At 45.9% G+C, this 22,971-nt stretch overlaps 1 protein-coding gene across 6 annotated transcripts in view; it reads right to left on the reverse strand.

The window, feature by feature from the left end:
* ABCD2 (ATP binding cassette subfamily D member 2) overlaps window positions 1–22,971 on the reverse strand; it is a 137,991-nt gene that overhangs the window by 16,126 nt on the left and 98,894 nt on the right. For all 6 annotated transcript variants that reach the window (XM_073573528.1, XM_073573530.1, XM_073573531.1 and 3 more), the window contains 4 exons: window positions 21,465–21,586; window positions 18,880–19,036; window positions 17,456–17,550; window positions 14,453–14,598 (listed from right to left, as the gene is read on the reverse strand). In XM_073573528.1, coding sequence (XP_073429629.1) covers window positions 14,453–14,598; window positions 17,456–17,550; window positions 18,880–19,036; window positions 21,465–21,586 — 520 coding nt within the window. The remainder of the gene's footprint in view (window positions 1–14,452; window positions 14,599–17,455; window positions 17,551–18,879; window positions 19,037–21,464; window positions 21,587–22,971) is intronic.

A 22,971-nucleotide genomic window follows, 5' to 3' on the forward strand; every position in this document is an offset into this window, starting at 1 on the left:
AATGGCCAAACCTAATCCCGCCAATGGTGGGCACTGGCCACACAATTTTGTCTCACAATTGTGTGGCTATTTCCTGCTGCTGCTGGATGGGGTACTGTCTATGCAGCCAGCCAAACTATGTTGTCTCACCCTTAACCCTTTTTCCCCCCCAAGTCTGCTTTCACCTTCATGACCAGGCTAAATTTTACAATTCTGACCAGTGTCACTTTATGAGGTTATAACTCTGGAACGCTTCAAAGGAATGCACAGATTCTGAGAATGTTTTTTCGTGACATATTGTACTTCATGATAGTAGTAAAATTTCTTTGATATGACTTGCGTTTATTTGTGAAAAATAAATGGAAATTTGGCAAAAATTGGAAAATTTTGCAATTTTCAAACTTTTAATTTTTATGCCCTTAAATCAGAGTTATGTCACATAAAATAGTTAATAACATTTCACACGTTTACTTTACATCAGCTCAATTTTTTAAACATTTTTTATTGTTAAGACGTCATAAGAGTTAAAAGCTGACCAGCGATTTTTTTATTTTTCTAACAAAATTTACAAAACCATTTTTTAGAGACCACGTTGTTTTTGAAGTGACTTTGAACATTTAACTTTTTTTCTCATAAAATATACCTTAGACCCAATTTTCCCAAGGGTAACAGGAGAAAATGGACCACAAAATTTGTTGTGCAATTTCTCCTGAGTACGCTGATACCCCATATGTGGAGGAAAACCACTGTTTGGGCGCACAGCAGGGTTCAGAAGGGAAGGAAGACCATTTGACTTTCTGAATGCAAAATTGGCTTGAATTGAGAGCAGATGACATGTCGCATTTAGAGAGCACCTGATGTGCCTAAACAGTGGAAATCCCCCACAAGTGACCCCATTTGGAAACTAGACACCCCAATGAATTTATCTAAATGTGTGGTGATTCACAGAAAATTATAATGTTGAGTTGTGAAAATAAAAAAATTACATTTGTTTTCACAAAATTTATCTTTTAGCTCCAAATTTTGTAATTTTTACAAGGATAACAGTAGAAAACCAACCCCAAAATCTGTTGTGCAATTTTTCCTAAGTACTCTGATGCGCCATATGAGGAAAACCAATGTTTGGGCAAACGGGCAGGGCTAAGAAGGGAAAGAGTGATGTTTTGGAAAGCAGAATTTGATGGAATTGTCTGCAGGCGCCATGTCGCGTTTGAAGAGCCCCTGATGTGCATAAAACAGTGCAAATGCCCCACAAGTAAGCCAATTTTTAAACTGATTTACTGTTTCCTGGTATGTGAATTTTATAATGTAGTGGCATATGTAAGTTGTGTAGAATGCCTTAAGGTTGGTATATGTGAGTAGTGTAGTGTTCTTCAGGATGGCATACATGAGTTGTGTAAATCACAAATGAATTTAGTAGTACATGGATGTGTGGTACAGTTTGAAACATTCTTTCATGTCGCATTGAATTGGTGGTCTTGTGAATCCCTCTTCTGTAACACACTCAGCACATCTTTTGCGACTTTCCTTTCTTTGTGGTTTGAGGGATTTCCGCAGGGAAATGTTGGCCTGGTATGATATGAGCACCTTCAGTTCTGGCAGTACTGGAGCCCGATCCCTCCTAATATACAAAGATTAGGGTCTTGATCACTACCTCCAGGAACTGAAGGTACATCATACCAGTCTGGCCTGCACATTGTGATAGCACGAAAGCGCTGTACATTGCCATCTGTACGATGTGCACGGCCAGCTTCTTGTACCACACATCTGTTTTTCTCATGGCACTGTATGGCTGGAGGACTTTTGATCAGAGAGATCAACTCTCCCCAGTGTTCTTGTTGTACCCCAGTACACAGTGTGCTGGGGGTGCTGTGATCATTGCGTATGGCGGTCAAGAAAAGGACATGACTCTTGTCCTTGTACTTGACAACCAGCACGTTGTCGCTACATTGGGCTCTGCTCTCACCTTTTCTGAGCAGCTGCCCAATTAGAGTGTTAGAGAGGCCTCTCTGATTTCTGTGGACATTAGCACAGGCTGTGGAAGCTGGCGCAAAGAGGGACTTGAAGAGTGGGATGCTAGTATAAACGTTATCTACGTAGAGGTGGCAACCTTGATCCAGCACTGGGTGCACCAAATCCTACATAATTTACCAACACATCCCAGGACAGGGGAGCATTCAGGGGGTTCAATCCAGGAATTCTTCCCTTCATAAACCCTAAACTTGTGGGTGTACCCTGAGGTACTCTCACACAGTTTGTACAGCTTATTTCCATACCTGGCCCTCTTACTGGGAAGGTACTGTCAGAATTTAAGCCTCCCCTTGAAATGGATTAGGGACTCATTCACACAGATCTCCCTTTGGGGCATGCACACCTCAGCAAACTTGTTGCTGAAGTGATCAATGACCGGCCAAACTTTCAAAAGACGGTCAAAGGTGGGGTCATCTCATTGTGCATTATCATTGTAATGCAAACATTTTTGGATGACTTCAAAACTTTATGGGTCATAGCCATGCGGAATAGTGGAGTGTTATATACAACATCAACACCCCAATATTGCCTAAGTTCTGGCTTCTTCACTTTCCCCATGTGAAGAACCATGCCCCAAAACTTCATAATTTCTACTGCGTCTACAGGAGTCCAGTTAGAACTTTTTGTGCCAAAAATTGCTGGGTGTGCAAATGTGTTTACCATCACAAGGTTTACAAAATCCTCAGAGAAAAAGACTATGAAAAAGTCAATTTCTGTGAGGCAGGTGGTGTCAAATTTGATTCCTGATCACGCCACAAAATCAGGTACCAGTTGCTCATAATGTTCGGGGGGGGGAGGTCCATACAGGTTCAGTAACGGTGGGCACCGGTTCAGTTTCTGTCCTGGGGCTTATGTGTGGGTTCAGCATTACTTGAAGAAGAGGAGGAGGAGGAAAAATAAAGGAAGGTGGGACCCTCTCCCTCACTATCAATGTCAAAGGCAAGGAAGGCTTATGTCTCCTCCACTAAATACAGTGAGTTGGAAGGGCGGGACTTTTTTTTACGTATGTGGCGCCTGGGTGTACCAAATTTTATTGAGGTGTGTGTGTTTGTGTGTGTGAGTGCTTGGTGTAAACTTTTCTTATTCAGAAAAGAAAGAAAATGATAAAAATAAAAAAGCAACAACCGGAGGTTGATCACTGATGTGTGTCAGTGATCAGGGCTTGACAACTGTAGGATGGAAGCATAGATGAATCTTTTTTTCCACGCTAACACTAACTCAGTTCCGTTTATAATACTGTAGTAGACGATGATCACTGCAGTATATTTTACTGTACGTAATCAAAATTATTTTTTTATTCTCTTTTCAGAAAAAAAAAACAGAGGTTGATCACTGATGTTCATCAGTGATCAGTGCTCGACGGCTGTAGGACGGACGCACAGATGATTCTTTTTTTCCGAGCTTACACTAACTCAACTCAGTAAAAATGCTGCAGTAGACGACGATTACTATAGTATATTTTACTGTCCCTAATTTAATTTTTAATTTTTTTTTTACGCTTTACTATCTGACACTAACTCAATACAGTAAAAAATACTGTAGTAGATAACGATTACTACTGTATATTTTACTCTCCCTAATCTAATCCTATCAACTAATCTAAATGATTTTTTCCTCTTTATTCTTTTTTCAAAAAAAAAAACCTCAAACAACTGCCGGTCAGTTATGTTCGTCACTGAACAGCGCTGGATGACTGTAGGACACACGCATGGATGTGTTGCAAAAAGGGATAAAAAAAAACAGACAGAAAAAAAAAGTCCTTGCCAAAAACAAGGATGGGTGCTAATCAGTGGTGTACTTCTGGATTAGCGGGTCGGCAACTGTAGGAGGCACACACGAAGGTCGTGCGAAGGCGGGGGGAATAGTTAGTGAAAAAAAAAATTGTGTAAAACAGTGTGCACAGATATTGATCAGCGCTCGGCGGCAGAAGTGAGGGTTGAGAGGGGCAAAAATGGGGGAGGGGAATTTGTGTGGATTAGGAAAGATCAGGTAAGGATTAGGAACTCTTCTTTCTTCTTCTGATTCAGCAGCAGGAGCACAGGCAGCAGCAGGATGAATTGTGATGGCACAGGTTTTTGTGGCACCATAAGGTTCAGGACGGCCACAGAGCGACAGAGTGACCACCCTGTAAAAATCTGCAGCTAGAATGAGGAAGTATAAGGTGGTCACTGCCTTGTCACACCGCATCTGTGCGCTCCGATTGGCGTGATCAATGTCATCGTCGATTACACCAATCAGAGCTAGCCCTGGTGATCCTGGCTTTGCTAGGCTCCAGCCTAGCCTATGATTGGTGCTTTTACACCACTGATCCTAGGCTGGGCATCCGTGTTTCAGGCAATCTGATAGCCTGAAACACTCAGAAATGCTACGATTGGCTGTTCAGAATTGGCACCGGAAATTTAATGTTATCACCGTCACTGCAGTCACGGTGCCGCATTAAAGGTATGGCGCATCCATACGTCAAAGGTCGGTAAGTACCAGGTGACCATGACATATGGATACTTCCAAGGTAGTAAAGGTGTTAATTGGAATCTGTCACTTCCTCAAATGCTATTAACCTGCAGATATATGGTCAATGGTTTAATGTTATCACTGTCACTGCAGTCACTCGATACGACCCGGTTCTTTAGTTAGGCTTTAGTTCTCTAAATATACAGTATATTGCCACAATGCATTTGTAAAATAACCCCTACTACTAGAATATAAGAAATATATATACAGTATAGCATAACAAATCCAAATACCTGTTCAGCACTGTCACTTGCTAACATTTCTAACTGGACAGACACAGTAACAGATGGACTAATTCTCAAGTATTATTTCTAGAAACAAATATTTAGAATGTAACACACAGTGATCCAAATGAGGAAATGAAAGAAGCTGATGTCAATCTAAGCAGCAGTAAGAAGTATCTGGGTAAACCTGTTCAATCTGAATTGGTCCAATCTGTTATTCTCACCAAGCCAAACCCAAGATGAAAGCATATATGGAAAAATACTTTGAAAAACCTAGAAAAAGTTTCTATTTCTATGTTATACTATTTTCAACAAGAAAGGTTAAAAGGGCTTTCCAGGACACACTGTATCTTTATAAAAGCCCTGTGAGTCCTGTACATTGCACAATCTGTGAGAGGTGCATGTGCGAGATCGATTCCTGCTGCAATTCTTACATGCAATGTTCAATAAGGGAAGCTGTGGAAAGGTCAACACAATGACCTTAGAGTATTATGCACACGTTGTGGATTGCTGTGCGGAATTTTCTGCGTGGAATCTGCATCTCTTGGTAGAATCCGCACATCAAAATCCACGCGTTTTTTATGCGGATTTCCTGAGGATTTGGCATGTGTTTTTATACCTGCGGATTCCTATGATGGAATTGGTGTAAAAACGCTGTGGAATCCGCACAAAGAATTGACATGCTGCGGAAAAAAACGCTGCGTTTCCGTGCGGATTTTTCCGCAGCATGTACACAGTAAATTTTTTTCCCCATAGAATAACATTGTACTGTAAATCACTTGCAGATCCGCAGCAAATCCGCAACGTGTGCACATACCCTTATACTTTTATTTTATTCCAAAATATTCCAAAAATAAAACCTATGATTAGAAAAAGAATACTGGTACACAAAGATGTTACATAGAATTATCAAATGTCATCATTAAAGGATAAATGTCACCAGATTTTACAACATAAACTGCATGCAATAAAAAAATAATCTCTTAGATCTGAGAATAGTGTCCGAATGGCTATATAATCCATTGGGAAAGCCCCTAACTAATAATAAAATGAGATGGACTCTTAAAATACCAGTCTTATTATCAGGATTACATAGCCATTCTGACATAGATTTTCACAGTATGTACACCAGCCTCATCAGATGTAACATATCAATTTAATAATGTATGCACTTTAATATAGTAAAATCTTGTATAGTGTAAAATGACATACGTAAGGTCCACCAGAAATGCTCCCCCTTCCAGTAAATGTAACATTTCTCTCACCTATCCACAGGAGTCCTCCCAGCAATCTAATACTTATTACCTAGGTTATGTTGCATGTAATTACTTAGACTGGAATATTAGACGGTCACAAAAAAGTTATATAAAGCTTCCTTTTCATTTTAAAGGTAAAAAAAGACAAAATAGGAAAAAGCCCCAAATAACTGATGGCTAATATCTTTCACTATTATTGCTTACTTCATTAGAAGAATTTCCTAACTTTCTTTGCTTCTGGTCTTGTAAAAATCTAATGACACTAGATTATGGCTCGATGCTATCGCATCGGGAGGATGCGATATCATCACACCTCTTGCCATGTTAACCCTCAACACACACACTCCTCTCACCTTTCACCATCTCCACTCACTCTTTCACTCCACATACGACCCCTTCTCTCACTCCATCTCTCATACTCACGCCGTCATCGCCGCTGCTCCACGATCCCCGACATCTTCTTCCGCCGGCGCCATCCTGGATCCAGACGTTGTCCACGCCGGCGACATGTTCTTGCGGCGACGCCATCTTGAGTATCGTGAAATCCCGCGATACTCAAGATGGCGTCGCCGGAAGAACATGTCGCCGGCGTGGACGACGTCGGGATCCAAAATGGCGTCGGCGAAATCTCGTGCGTTTTCGGCGACGCCATTTTGGATCCCGACGTCGTCCTCGCCGGCGACATGTTCTTGCGGCGATCTTGAGTATCGCGGGATTTCGCCGATCCAAAATAGCGTCGCCGCAGGAACACCTGTGAAATGCGCAGACGCTGCACCTGTGAAATGCGCAGACGCTGCACCTGTGAAAAGCGCGCCCAGCACCTGTGAAAAGCGCAGACGCTGCACCGGTGAAAAGCGCAGACGCTGCACCGGTGAAAAGCGCAGACGCTGCACCGGTGAAAAGCGCAGACGCTGCACCGGTGAAAAGCGCAGACGCTGCACCGGTGAAATGCGCAGTCGCTGCACCGGTGAAATGCGCAGACGCTGCACCGGTGAAAAGCGCGCCCAGCACCTGTGAAAAGCGCAGACGCTGCACCGGTGAAAAGCGCAGACGCTGCACCGGTGAAAAGCGCAGACGCTGCACCTGTGAAAAGCGCAGACGCTGCACCTGTGAAAAGCGCAGACGCTGCACCGGTGAAATGCGCAGACGCTGCACCGGTGAAAAGCGCGCCCAGCACCTGTGAAAAGCGCAGACGCTGCACCGGTGAAAAGCGCAGACGCTGCACCTGTGAAAAGCGCAGACGCTGCACCTGTGAAAAGCGCAGACGCTGCACCTGTGAAAAGCGCAGACGCTGCACCTGTGAAAAGCGCAGACGCTGCACCTGTGAAAAGCGCAGACGCTGCACCTGTGAAAAGCGCAGACGCTGCACCGGTGAAAAGCGCAGACGCTGCACCGGTGAAATGCGCAGACGCTGCACCGGTGAAATGCGCAGACGCTGCACCGGTGAAATGCGCAGACGCTGCACCGGTGAAATTGCAGATGCTGCACCTTTGAAATGCGCAGACGCTGCACCTGTGAAAAGAGCAGACACTTCACCTGTGAAAAGCGAGCCCAGCACCTGTGAAATGCGCAGACGCTGCACCTGTGAAATGCGCAGATGCTGCACCTGTGAAAAGCGAGCCCAGCACCTGTGAAATGCGCAGACGCTGTACCTGTGAAATGCGCAGACGCTGCACCTGTGAAATGCGCAGACGCTGCACCTGTGAAAAGCGCAGACGCTGCACCGGTGAAAAGCGCAGACGCTGCACCTGTGAAAAGCGCAGACGCTGCACCTGTGAAAAGCGCAGACGCTGCACCTGTGAAAAGCGCAGACGCTGCACCTGTGAAAAGCGCAGACGCTGCACCTGTGAAAAGCGCAGACGCTGCACCTGTGAAAAGCGCAGACGCTGCACCTGTGAAAAGCGCAGACGCTGCACCTGTGAAAAGCGCAGACGCTGCACCTGTGAAAAGCGCAGACGCTGCACCTGTGAAAAGCGCAGACGCTGCACCTGTGAAAAGCGCAGACGCTGCACCTGTGAAATGCGCAGACGCTGCACCTGTGAAATGCGCAGACGCTGCACCTGTGAAATGCGCAGACGCTGCACCTGTGAAATGCGCAGACACTGCACCTGTGAAAAGCGAGCCCAGCACCTGTGAAATGCGCAGACGCTGGACCTGTGAAAAGCGCAGACGCTGCACCTGTGAAAAGCGCAGACGCTGCACCGGTGAAATGCGCAGACGCTGCACCGGTGAAATGCGCAGACGCTGCACCGGTGAAATGCGCAGACGCTGCACCGGTGAAATGCGCAGACGCTGCACCGGTGAAATGCGCAGACGCTGCACCGGTGAAATGCGCAGACGCTGCACCGGTGAAAAGCGCAGACGCTGCACCTGTGAAAAGCGCAGACGCTGCACCTGTGAAAAGCGCAGACGCTGCACCTGTGAAATGCGCAGACGCTGCACCTGTGAAATGCGCAGACGCTGCACCTGTGAAATGCGCAGACGCTGCACCTGTGAAATGCGCAGACGCTGCACCTGTGAAATGCGCAGACACTGCACCTGTGAAAAGCGAGCCCAGCACCTGTGAAATGCGCAGACGCTGTACCTGTGAAAAGCGCAGACGCTGCACCTGTGAAATGCGCAGACGCTGCACCTGTGAAATGCGCAGACGCTGCACCTGTGAAATGCGCAGACGCTGCACCTGTGAAAAGCGCAGACGCTGCACCGGTGAAAAGCGCAGACGCTGCACCTGTGAAAAGCGCAGACGCTGCACCGGTGAAAAGCGCAGACGCTGCACCGGTGAAAAGCGCAGACGCTGCACCGGTGAAATGCGCAGACGCTGCACCGGTGAAAAGCGCAGACGCTGCACCTGTGAAATGCGCAGACGCTGCACCTGTGAAAAGCGCAGACGCTGCACCGGTGAAATGCGCAGACGCTGCACCGGTGAAATGCGCAGACGCTGCACCGGTGAAATGCGCAGACGCTGCACCGGTGAAATGCGCAGACGCTGCACCTGTGAAAAGCGCAGACGCTGCACCTGTGAAAAGCGCAGACGCTGCACCTGTGAAAAGCGCAGACGCTGCACCTGTGAAATGCGCAGACGCTGCACCTGTGAAATGCGCAGACGCTGCACCTGTGAAATGCGCAGACGCTGCACCTGTGAAATGCGCAGACGCTGCACCTGTGAAAAGCGAGCCCAGCACCTGTGAAATGCGCAGACGCTGTACCTGTGAAAAGCGCAGACGCTGCACCTGTGAAATGCGCAGACGCTGCACCTGTGAAATGCGCAGACGCTGCACCTGTGAAAAGCGCAGACGCTGCACCTGTGAAAAGCGCAGACGCTGCACCTGTGAAAAGCGCAGACGCTGCACCTGTGAAAAGCGCAGACGCTGCACCGGTGAAATGCGCAGACGCTGCACCGGTGAAATGCGCAGACGCTGCACCGGTGAAAAGCGCAGACGCTGCACCGGTGAAAAGCGCAGACGCTGCACCGGTGAAAAGCGCAGACGCTGCACCTGTGAAAAGCGCAGACGCTGCACCTGTGAAAAGCGCAGACGCTGCACCTGTGAAATGCGCAGACGCTGCACCTGTGAAATGCGCAGACGCTGCACCTGTGAAATGCGCAGACGCTGCACCTGTGAAATGCGCAGACGCTGCACCTGTGAAATGCGCAGACACTGCACCTGTGAAAAGCGAGCCCAGCACCTGTGAAATGCGCAGACGCTGCACCTGTGAAAAGCGCAGACGCTGCACCTGTGAAATGCGCAGACGCTGCACCTGTGAAATGCGCAGACGCTGCACCTGTGAAATGCGCAGACGCTGCACCTGTGAAATGCGCAGACGCTGCACCTGTGAAATGCGCAGACGCTGCACCTGTGAAATGCGCAGACGCTGCACCTGTGAAATGCGCAGACGCTGCACCTGTGAAATGCGCAGACGCTGCACCTGTGAAATGCGCAGACGCTGCACCTGTGAAATGCGCAGACGCTGCACCTGTGAAATGCGCAGACGCTGCACCTGTGAAAAGCGCAGACGCTGCACCTGTGAAATGCGCAGACGCTGCACCTGTGAAATGCGCAGACGCTGCACCTGTGAAATGCGCAGACGCTGCACCTGTGAAAAGCGAGCCCAGCACCTGTGAAATGCGCAGACGCTGTACCTGTGAAAAGCGCAGACGCTGCACCTGTGAAATGCGCAGACGCTGCACCTGTGAAATGCGCAGACGCTGCACCTGTGAAATGCGCAGACGCTGCACCTGTGAAATGCGCAGACGCTGCACCTGTGAAATGCGCAGACGCTGCACCTGTGAAATGCGCAGACGCTGCACCTGTGAAATGCGCAGACGCTGCACCTGTGAAATGCGCAGACGCTGTACCTGTGAAAAGCGCAGACGCTGCACCTGTGAAATGCGCAGACGCTGCACCTGTGAAATGCGCAGACGCTGCACCTGTGAAATGCGCAGACGCTGCACCTGTGAAATGCGCAGACGCTGCACCTGTGAAAAGCGCAGACGCTGCACCGGTGAAAAGCGCAGACGCTGCACCGGTGAAATGCGCAGACGCTGCACCGGTGAAATGCGCAGACGCTGCACCGGTGAAAAGCGCAGACGCTGCACCGGTGAAAAGCGCAGACGCTGCACCTGTGAAAAGCGCAGACGCTGCACCTGTGAAAAGCGCAGACGCTGCACCTGTGAAAAGCGCAGACGCTGCACCTGTGAAATGCGCAGACGCTGCACCTGTGAAATGCGCAGACGCTGCACCTGTGAAATGCGCAGACGCTGCACCTGTGAAATGCGCAGACGCTGCACCTGTGAAATGCGCAGACACTGCACCTGTGAAAAGCGAGCCCAGCACCTGTGAAATGCGCAGACGCTGTACCTGTGAAAAGCGCAGACGCTGCACCTGTGAAATGCGCAGACGCTGCACCTGTGAAATGCGCAGACGCTGCACCTGTGAAATGCGCAGACGCTGCACCTGTGAAATGCGCAGACGCTGCACCTGTGAAATGCGCAGACGCTGCACCTGTGAAATGCGCAGACGCTGCACCTGTGAAATGCGCAGACGCTGCACCTGTGAAATGCGCAGACGCTGCACCTGTGAAAAGCACGCCCAGCACCTGTGAAATGCGCAGAAGCTGCACCGGTGAAATGCGCAGGCACTGCACCTGTGAAAAGCGCGCCCAGCACCTGTGAAATGGGCAGACGCTGCACCGGTGAAATGCGCAGACGCTGCACCTGTGAAATGGGCAGACGCTGCACTTGTGAAATGCGCAGACGCTGCACCTGTGAAATGCGCAGACGCTGCACCTGTGAAATGCGCAGACGCTGCACCTGTGAAATGCGCAGATGCTGCACCTGTGAAAAGCGCAGACGCTGCACCTGTGAAAAGCGAGCCCAGCACCTGTGAAATGCGCAGACGCTGCACCTGTGAAATGCACAGACGCTGCACCTGTGAAAAGCGAGCCCAGCACCTGTGAAATGCGCAGACGCTGCACCTGTGAAAAGCGCAGACGCTGCACCTGTGAAATGCGCAGACGCTGCACCTGTGAAAAGCGCAGACGCTGCACCTGTGAAAAGCGCAGACGCTGCACCTGTGAAAAGCGCAGACGCTGCACCTGTGAAAAGCGCAGACGCTGCACCTGTGAAAAGTGCGCCCAGAACTCCGTCTCTCATACTCACGCCGTCATCGCCGCTGCTCCACGATCCCCGACGTCTTCTTCCGCCGGCGCCATTTTGGATCCTGACGTCGTCCTCGCCGGCGACATGTTCTTGCGGCGACGCCATTTTGAGTATCGCGGGATTTCGCCGATCCAAAATAGCGTCGCCGCAGGAACATGTCGCCGGCGTGGATGCGGTCGGGATCCAAAATGGCGTTGGCGAAATCTCGCGAGATTTCGCCGACGCCATTTTGGATCCCGACGTCCTCCACGCCGGCGACATGTTCTTGCGGCGACGCCATTTTGAGTATCGCGGGATTTCGCCGATCCAAAATAGTGTCGCCGCAGGAACATGTCGCCGGCGTGGATGCCGTTTGGATCCAAAATGGCGTATTTCGCCAACGCCATTTTGGATCCCGACGTCCTCCACTCCGGCGACATGTTCTTGCGGCGACGCCATCTTGGACTATCGTGGGATTTCGCCGATCCAAAATGGCGTCGCCGCAAGAACGTGTCGCCGGCGTGGAGGACGTCTGGATCCAGGATGGCGCCGGTGGAAGAAGATGTCGGGGATCGTGGATCAGCGGCGATGACGGCGTGAGTATGAGAGACGGAGTGAGAGAAAGGGTCGTATATGGAGTGAGAGAGTGAGTGGACGTGAGTGGAGATGGTGAAAGGTGAGAGGAGTGTGTGTGTTGAGGAGGAGTGGTGTGTTGAGGGTTAACATGGAAAGAGGTGTGCGGTGACGTCACCGGTTACAACTGGACGGAAGTTGTTACAACCGGAAGCTGCTTAGGGCATTTATTATTATAGATATTGCAATTCTGTGAATGATTTCCTGACGTTGTAGGTAATCGGTAGCTAGCTTTAACAGTAATAATAATAATCCAGCTTTAACAAGTCATAACCTATCAATAGGCGTGAAAGTAACTGTTACATAGGTGGTGTCATGGGTGTGTCAGAGGCTGCAGACAGTCGCACTGCATCAAGCTGCAGAAAGTCTCTACGTTTGGCCTGCATGCACCTTCTTAACCTTTCTGATTCTTTGACCCAGTGGCAACCTTTCTCCGGCTCTAATTGACACACTTTGACCTGGGTGTTTATAGACTCCCAGCTTGCTGTTGGGAGTTGTCGGTGATATTTCCATTTCCCCCTGTTGAGGCTTGGAGCGGTAGCAGTTGGCCATCTTCCTCTTTGGTGTTGCTGGAGAACGTCTGTGTTACATCTCTTGAGTCTACTCAAGATAAGTGTTCCCCTTGTTCGTCTATCCCAGCTGTCTTTAGTGGTAGTGGGGGTCGACTAGTGCTCACCCCGTCATTCCCTAAGTAGGGCTTATCGCCAGAGTCAGGCAGGGATTAGGTTCCTGCTCGGTGATAGGTGCAGAACCTATATAGGGACATTTAGGGCAGACAGGGTGACTTTAGATCTGCCTAGGGGTTTCCACTCCCCCCTCCCCTAGTGTTGGGCTCCCTTCCCCTCATTCCTTCGTGTTGCACTTAATATCTCCTACACTGTGCGTGACAGGTGGTGGTCTAACCGTTGGACCCCATTGATCACCAGGACATATGCAAATGTGCAGAGCTGCTCCATTCTAAGTCTGTGGGACTAATAGAGATAAATGTCATGGTTACGTGTGACTGGACACACCGCCTCCAGCAGGGCGAATTTATATGACACGCGTGACCCTGGATACACCGCCTCCAGCAGGGCGAATTTAAATAATAGAACGTGCAGCCGGATACACCGCCTCCAGCAGGAGACTTTCAGTAGTACACGTATGTCTGGATACACCGCCTCCAGCAGGACGAAGTTCAGAATAAAGGGGAAAACCAGGAAAACAATTACAATGGTGGCCCTGCGATAGGGAACGGGGACGCGGAGACCTCCTGCACTCCCCTGAGTCAGTGTCTCTACACTCCTAACGATCCCTAGGCCGGTTCCGCACCGGACGCTGATCAGGATACCTGAAATCCCTAGCTCGCCCTGAACCAATCCCTTACTAGTGAAGTGGACGGTGCAGAAACTAATCCCACCACTGCACTAAAACACACATTGAGGAAAGTGACAAACAGGGAAACACCACTTAGCTTGGCTCTGTTGCTAATGCTCCAAGCAACAGAGTCCGACACCTGAGTGCATTTTTTCCTCCAACCGGATCCAACACCTGAGTGCAGCTTTCCAGCAAAAAAGTCCAGCATCTGAGTGCAGCTTTAAAGCAACAGAGTCCAGCATCTGAGTGCAGCTTTCACCATAGCTGCCATTCCACCAAGCTTTGCAAGAACTCCTCGCTGACACCATAGCTGCCACTCCAACATGCTTTGCAAGAACTCCTCGCTGACACCATAGCTGCCACTCCAGGATTCTGACTGGGCTGCCCGGGTCTCTTCTCAAGTTCCTTCCTTCACCAAGGATGGTTGGAAAACATCAATATCACCAACAGTGAGTGAGAACACCTGACACACCTTTATAGTTAGGAGCCAGAGTCTCACACCTGTTAGAGATTCCCATGCAATAACGCTCACCACCACCGGGGGCAAACTAGAACAAAAGACACCACTGTGTAATAACCCTAATGGCCACCAGGGGCAAAACCAACTCTAAGCAACCAGATCAAAGAAAAAAAAAAGGTTACTTATTCAAAACCTGTCATATCCAACCTGGATCATGACAATAATAATACTAGCTGGTGGAATTCATTCTCCCATCTCTAATTCTCCCATCTTCTTACAACATTGTTGATGAAAACATTACATCTTTCGTTATCACAACTAAACGAAAATTACTCAATGAAAATAGTATAATAAACATAATACACACCTTTGTGGGATATAAAACATCTTCTCTGGTGGAGGTTTATATAGTACACCTTCATAAACAGGCCACAAACCCCCTAGAATTCTGAACAGGGAACTTTTACCACAACCATTGGGGCCAGTAATGAGGAGATGCATTCCTTCCTTTACCTAAGAGATAAGTCAAATGCTTACTTGTCTAGGGAGTTAAGGAACAATCCTGTAAATAAGAGTGATGTAATAAATACAAAAGATATACCGTACGTTTGCAAGCTATGTAGTAGTAGACATGACAACTTTCATTTTGGAAGGGATATTTTGAATATACAGGAACTGTAGGTATTTCAGCTTGGTAATGTCTAGGGTCTGCAGTTTATTAATTCCCCATTAATAGCAAAAGGTGCATAACCACTATAAAATACATTCTTAGGCCATGTTCACACAGTCAGTGTTTGGTCAGTATTTCACATCAGTGTGTGTAAGCCAAAACCAGGAGTGGGTGATAAAGCCAGAAGTGGTGACGTGTTTCTATTATACTTTTCCTCTGATTGTTCCTCTCCTGGTTTTTACTTACACATACTGACCAAATACTGAACATGAAAATGTGGCCTCATACTGAGGATCAGTTTTAAAATTATAGCAGTTAAAAAATCTGTCTTTTATTTTAGATTTGATCAAATTCTAATTACTGTCTAACTGAGAACCAATGTGATATTTGTTACTCGACTCTTAAAATCCTGCAATGTCGCACTATGTAATATTTGGGAAGCATTGCAAATTAAATAGTAATTAGCGCATTGATCAGGAACAGTTATCTAAATGTAAATTATCAGGAAAGTACTATAATTGTGTGTAATTGCATGTGGTTACTATGTAATTATTACTCCCACTGAGCTTGGAGATACAATTGAGGCTGGTTTCACATTAGCGCTTTTGTGCGCAGCGCATCGTGCGCACCCGTGCGCATGCGCACTGCGCACCTATACTTAACATGACGTGCGCATGGTCTTGCGCATACTTGCGTTTTCGTGCGCATGCGTTTTTTTGTCTTTTGCGCCAGGCGCGCCAGACGCAACATGTTGCATTTTTGGTTCCGCCCTGTCTCGTCAAAAAAACGCATGCGCACGCTTGCGCACGGAATGCGCAAAAACACCACATTGGAGCCTATGGGAACGCATGCGTGCGCATGGTCTTGCGCACGCTTGCGTTTTTTTGCGCATGCGTTTTTGAGTTAAACAAGTCTAGAATGTTCTCTAGACAATGGAAAAAACGTCACACTTAAAAACGCATGCGCATAAAAAACGCCAACGCATGCAAAAAACGCATGTAAAACGCAAACAACGCTGCGTTTTTTTTACACATCAGCGTGCGCATGACGTTAAAAAAACGCGCGTTTGTTTTGCGTTTTTCTTTGCGTTTTTTATGCGCCCGATGCGCTGCGCAAAAAAACGCTAATGTGAAACTAGCCTTACACTTGCCTGAGCGCTCTCATGTGTACTGGTACGCTAGCAATTAACTGACCGAAGATTTGGTCCCATGTCCATGTCGGACAAATACACACTGTAAATGACAATGTCAATTAATTACACTTTTAAATTAAATCTGTCACCAGGTTTTTGCTACCCCGTCAGAGAGCAGACACCTGATTCCAGTGACGTATCACTTACTGGTCTGTGTGCTGTATTTTTTATAAAACCACTGTTTTATATGCTGCAGATCTACCAGTTAGGCTACGGCCACACTATCAGTATTTGGTCAGTAAATTACGTCAGTATTTGTAAGCCAAAACCAGGAGTGGGTGATAAATCCAGAAGTGGTGACGTGTTTCTATTATACTTTCCTCTGATTGTTCCTCACCTTGTTTTGGCTTAGAAATATTGAGAAAAAGCGTGACAGTAGCCTTATCTGAATGCTGAGCTCTGTATAACACCTCCCACACACACTCCACTGACTGGCAGCTTTCTGCCTATGCACTGTATACACAAAAAGAGACCAATCAGTGTTGGGGGCGGGGTTATACAGAGCTCATGAATATGGAGGACTACATACTACATGGCAGCAGGTTTACTAGTCCTCTAGTGATAATCACGTGCTAACAAAGCAATAATTTTATCAAAACTACAGAAAGCCATCCAGTAAGTGACACATTGCTGGAATAAGGGTTTCTGTCTTTATATTATGCTGCTATCAGATGAAAAAAATTTGGATTCCCTCTCCAGTTTTTTTTTTAATAGAATAATATCATCTTAATGTGATAAGCAATACTATGGTATAATCATACAGGATATTACCTTATCTCCCCAGTCTTACAGAACAATTAAAAAAAAAAATATTGAAAAAAACTTCCCATTCACAGTTACTGAAGGGAAACAATGTAGGTTTGCAGAATTTGTGAAGGGTAACTAGGCTTGCTGAAGAGGGGGAGTCATTTTACACTGAGCTAGCCCCTGGATGCAGTATCTAGGGACTGAATCTATTTCTGCAGACCCTACTGTATTTCATTAATGCTGAATACATTTTAAATGACTTTCTGAATACAGCATGTTTATCTTACATTCATTTTCCTTAAACCTTTAGCTTTTGGATGATATTGTCAAAAGATAAAATAACTTTCCCAATACAAAGTTTAGTTTAATAGATCTAAAAAACATAAGTGATAATAGCCACCCATACAAATGACATTACGATAAAATCATGGCATGCCATCAATTTCTAAGATGTATGCGTGAAGTACATTCATGCACTCTGTTTATTCAGCCTGCAAAAAAGTTACTAAGAAATGGGAAAATTGACTTCAATATGACATAGCCTTCAAAGCGCCGAAGTGTATGTTGGCCTATTGTATCTACTGATGTCACCGAGGCATAACAAACAGCAGCGTTTGTAGAGACGTGTTAGTCGAGGAGACGCTGATCTCAGCCTGGTGCTGAAATGTTTTGCATACAATTCAGAGGATACGCATTAAATGCTGTAAATCCCACATATGATTTTCGGTATTATACATATGATGCTGGGTAACGTTACTTACTTGGATATTTAACTTAGAAACCACAATATCTCCATTTGGGGTAATGATTGGGACATTTTCACATATGATTCCATGATCTACGTCTATTACTTTGCCTGTTACAAAATCAATTTAGAGAAAAATATTATACATTTTTGTATTTCTTTGGGCCAACAGTCCATCACCATAGTAAGTCACATATTCTGATCTTCTCAGGAGTCTGAAAATGGGCATATGTCAGCTACCAAATAAGAGACAAAAAAAAATTAGACTGATGCTTAGCCAATTACAGGGCAAAAAAAAGCGTGCAATGAACCAAACTTCCTAATTAGTGATGAGCGAGTATACTCGTTACTTGAGATTTCCCGAGCATGCTTGGGTGTTCTCCGAGTATTTTGGCGTGCTCGGAGATTTAGTTTGTCGCCATAGCTGTATGCTATCATGCAGCTACGGCGACTGAAACTAAGTCTCCGAGCACATCCAAATACTCGGAGATCACCCGAGCATGCTCGGGAAATCTCGAGTAACGAGTATACTCGCTCATCACTATTCCTAATGAATTATTACCATTTGTTTATGGATGTATTTTGATTTAACTGGGTTTTTCCTTTTAGGTAAATAATGATCCCCACTTCCAATATGTTATAAAGAAACAATCCACGCTGTATTCACCTTCCCAGTTCCCCTGGGGAGTGTCGCTTGATGCTCCCGGTTTGTGGCATTGGCTGCAGCACTGATGTCACATCGACAGCGCGGCAACCAGAGAGCTTAGCGGCTCTGCCAAAATAGACAGAATGTCAAGTTCAGAGCCGCGTACTGGGCCTGACATCTGGAGTGCAGCGCAGATTCATCGGTGGACCTGGGGCAGGTAAGTACAGCGTGGTTTGTTTCATTATAATACCCGTAGCCGGGGATACTCATTTACCTAATGGGAACAACCCCTTTAAAAAATTTCTAACATAGAACGCACATTTCAACCCTGACCTACTAAGACTCAGCCCAGACTGGCTGGACATTTAGTCAGCATTGGCAATATCAACATATTATTTCAAGAAATATAGGCAATAGTTTAGTGGTTTAAGGACACTTGATGTAATCTACTGAGAAAAATGCATTCTGATTTATAAATGACTTATTATGAAAAATAACTTTTCCAAACTTTTCATTTAGGTCAAAGATGAGAGTAAAAACACCAGTGATAAATTAAAAAATAAAATATGTTGCTTGTTGGAGGCACAGCATGTTGTTTCAGTGGTGTTTTCTTACAATACACATCATTAATGTGTGTTCTGTGGGACATTCTCCATTAATGTAAGTAGGAGAAACACTTTCTCGGGATCACTCAGGTCACAGCTGTTGGACTTGCACCCAAAATACTTTTATTGTACATGTTTGCAGAAAAAACGGGATTCCTGGAAAACCTCCTCCTTAAAAAGTACAAATACCTTTAATTTCCAAGGGTCCATCTATGTGAAGTCCAGTCTTTTTTATTTGGTTCTGTGTTTCTTGAATTGACGATCTTTTATAAATTCCTTTTTTAACTTCATTAAAGACTGAAAACATATTATACACCCTGGCAGTATAACCTGCAAGTTCTGTAACCTGTAAAATAAAATAAATACTGTTTTATTCTTTAAAATGCTACTACACATTATAAAGGGCGTCTTCAGTGTTCTTTTTCCTGCTTTGAGCTTAATGAAAAGTGATAGGTTGGCCGAGTTTCCAGCTACCAGTGGGCACTACTGTCAAAGCACTTTTATGATACCTGAAGCTTTGCACTGAGGCTTGGGGACTTGTACATTTTCCAGCGGGGTCGCCTGTTAACAGATGTAAACTTCTGGTGGGATACAAGAATGACGAAGACATCGGAGGTACCCTTAAGGATCAGTGTACAGTAGCCAGAACGTTCAGGCAGGTCTACGTTTTATTTTTTCTTATAACGTTTTAAAGGGGTTAGTAGGACTATTTTATATTTGTTACTATGGGCCTAAAAACTAACAGGTTGCTAACTATCTGCTTGTTTTTCCCACTGACCTCTCCTTCCGGCGATACTGCAGCTTCACATCCACAGAGCAGCGCTTCCTCTTTTGGGCTGCTTTGTCGACAGGACGTTACTGCCGACGCTATGTTGATTGAAGACCAGCTCAGCTAGGCAGCAGAAAGCCAGCTATCAATCAGAACGACATTAGCAATTGTGCCCCATCAAGAGCAGAGCAGAAGAGAAGCTGCTCTGTCAAAGTGACATCAACGGAAGCTGTAGAATCACCAGCAGGAGCAGTCTATGATTGGTGCCTGACACATCAGGCAGGTAGGTAACAACTTTCTGTCTGTTAGTTCTTAGGCCCATGTATAAAAATAAAATATTCCCGGAAAAAAACTTTAAACTAAGTACTGTATAAAGGTATATGATTAATGTTATATGGCAGATGTAGCTAAATAGCCACTTATTACATATAACATCCAGGTCAAAAGTGTTGCCCAATTCGGGGAAACACCTAGGGGAAGTAAACCTGCACAATTCGGGGAAACAGCTAGGGGAAGGAAACCCTGCAACATCACAATTTAATTCCACTGTGCTAAAAGAGTAACTATAGCTTTACGGGCTATATGGATTAACCCATAAAAAAAAATAAATTATTACCTATCCACAGGATGGTTGATCCACTAGAATCCCCACAAACTGAGGAGAATAAGAGTCCTCATTTGAATAGAATGGTGGTGAAGCATACAAACTACTGCTCCCTCATAATCCATGTGACTGATGATGATAGCCATGTACCATGCCTTGGTAGTCCCATATACCATATATACTCATGTATAAGCCGAGATTTTCAGCCCATTTTTTGGGGGCTGAAAGTCCCCATCTCGGCTTATATGAGAGTCATATACCGGGGGGGTGGCGGCGGGGGAGGGGGGAGTGTCAGAGACCATACTCAGCCCCTCCTGGCACGTCTCTCCACCCACTGCTTCTCCGTAGGTCTCCTGCGCCTGTGTTCAGGGTTATGTGGTACCGCTTATTAAAGTCATGAATGTGCACATATTCATGACTTTAATGAGCTGTACCACGTGACCGCTGAACGCAGGAAGACGACCATTTGAGAAGCATGGGCTGCAGCAAAGACCGTGTGCCAGGAGGGGGTGAGTATGACGGAGGGCAGTGCAATATTCACCTGTCCTAGTTCCATTGCCGTGCACCGCTCTGTCTCCCGGATCCTCTGGCTGTGACGTAGTTAGTGCGCGCCCTCTGCTAAACGTCACTGCAGAGACCCGGGAGACAGAGCGACGTGCAGCGATGGATAGGGGACCGATAAATATCGCCAGTGTCGGGGGCCTGAGCAAGCGGCGACACCAGCACCTGGCCCCCAGCGACGAGAGGCATGTCATATTTTTTTTTTATTGCAACAGCGGCAGCAGCATAGGGGGGTATTTATGGAGCATCTTCTTGGGCCAGCATTAACCCTTGTGCAGCAGCATATGTGGTTTTTTTTTTATCTATGGAGCATCTTGTTGGGCTACCATTAACCCTTGTGCAGCAATATATGGGGGGGGGGTTTATCTATGGAGCATCTTCTTGGGCCACCATTAACCCTTGTGCAGCACCTCCCTCGGCTTATACGCGAGTCAATAAGTTTTCCCAGTTTTTTTGTGGCAAAATTAGGGGGGTCGGCTTATATGCGGGTCGGCTTATACACAAGTATATACGGTACTAGGAATGTGCACTGCACTATTGAAATAAGATGTGATTAATAACCCCTCAGGACAGATACGCTGGCTTTTTAATAACATCTTTTCTTTAAAACACATACTGTAATTGCAAAATTTAATAAGAGAAATAATAAAGGCTATATTTTAATAGGAGGTAGGGAGAACTTTTCAATGCCTTTTGGCAACTATATACCATTGTCCTTGTTATCGAATAGGTGATAAATATTTATCTTGCGCTAACCCCTTCATTGTTAAAATCTATTTATAAGTGAAACCAGAACAAAAAGCAACAAATGAGGGGTTCTTATTCTTCAGGTAAAGTTACCTCTTTATATGAAGACATAATTCTTTCAATGGCATCAGCTCCTGACGCAAGTAGATTTCTGGCTGTTGTAAAGGCTTCGGTACGTTCACTCACCATTGCATGTTTCTGCCCATCTTCTGAATCTAAGCAGTAAAAGAACCAACACAATATTTCTATAGCTATCTGTTTCTCATGACTTTGCTTTCTTACAATGTGTGAACTTATAATCCCTTAAAATAATCTTCTTAATTATTTTCAATCTCTAAAAACCACCAAAAAACAGTGTAGAAGACACTTAGCAAAAGTGAATACATCAGATAAAAAATTATCTAAAATCAGACCATGGATAAATCCACATGATAAAGTTACTTCTACATTAGTATCCAGATATGGTAGCAGACTAAAAATACCTACAAAGTCCCTTTATAATGTCCTAAACTGATTCTACCTAGCTGTGGAGGTTGGCACCCTAAAAGATACGAGACATGGCGCCCCCACTCGTCAGCGACTGCCCCTATCTTATCTGGCTGTTCCTGTTATAAGCAGGCGAGAAAACACAGGTATATAGGGATAAAGAAAATCAACATATAAAATGTGGTGTACTATATCTAAGGTGAGTATATGGTAAATTTGTGATAGCCTTACAATGAAAGGATACTAGACAATTAGGGAGATGGTAATACCTCTCTTATAGGGAGATGATAGTGCCTCCCTTGTAGGTATTTGGTACGGTATATCTAGTAGGTGGATAATTGGATAATTTAATAATAAACTTTCAGATAACTATACATGCCTTTTTCTTAACCTATGGCTGATGCTGCCTAACAGCCGTGAATGGCACCCTAATAAATTATTAGATGTGACGCCCCCACTCATCAACGGCTCTCCTTGTCTTTCCCTGATAGCCCTGCCATATGCAATGATAGTCAATGGGAGGACAAGTGAAATAGGCAAACAAAGCAAACCTAGCTGGTTAACACATGTCAAAAGACCCCAGTGACATCATCTGCTTCCTGCATCATATTCTAGATATTATCCATCCAACAGACCTCTTGATGAACCAAATGGTTGAAAAAACACGTTGAGGCGCGATTCACCTTCAAGATAAGTTCCCGTTTGTTCACTATGGCCCTCTTGTGTTTCTTTGGGGCTACTCTGCCTATATTTCATGTATATTTAGCGTCTTTTGACAAGGGTCATTTGGTCCAGCCCCCTGCTCAAAGCAGGATTCACTAAATTATCCCAAACAGATGTCTGTCCAGCCTCTGTTTGAAGACTTTTATTGAAGGAGAACTCATCACCTCTCGTGGCAGCCTGTTCCACTCATTGATCACCCTCAGTGTCATAAACTTTTTTCTACTATCTAATCTGTGCCTCCTCCCATTCAGTTTCATCCCATTGTTCAGTTGCTGGCTACATTCTGAGTCCTCATCCTACTTCCAGATATTATATCTTTGTAACCAATCTACAATTTATGTTGCAAACAATAGATTGGGTATTTAATCCACTGGAACAGGCCACATTACTC

This window comes from Dendrobates tinctorius, unplaced genomic scaffold, assembly GCF_039654945.1.
Source record: "Dendrobates tinctorius isolate UK_male_01 unplaced genomic scaffold, ASM3965494v1 ptg000035l, whole genome shotgun sequence".
Classification (NCBI taxonomy): domain Eukaryota; kingdom Metazoa; phylum Chordata; class Amphibia; order Anura; family Dendrobatidae; genus Dendrobates; species Dendrobates tinctorius.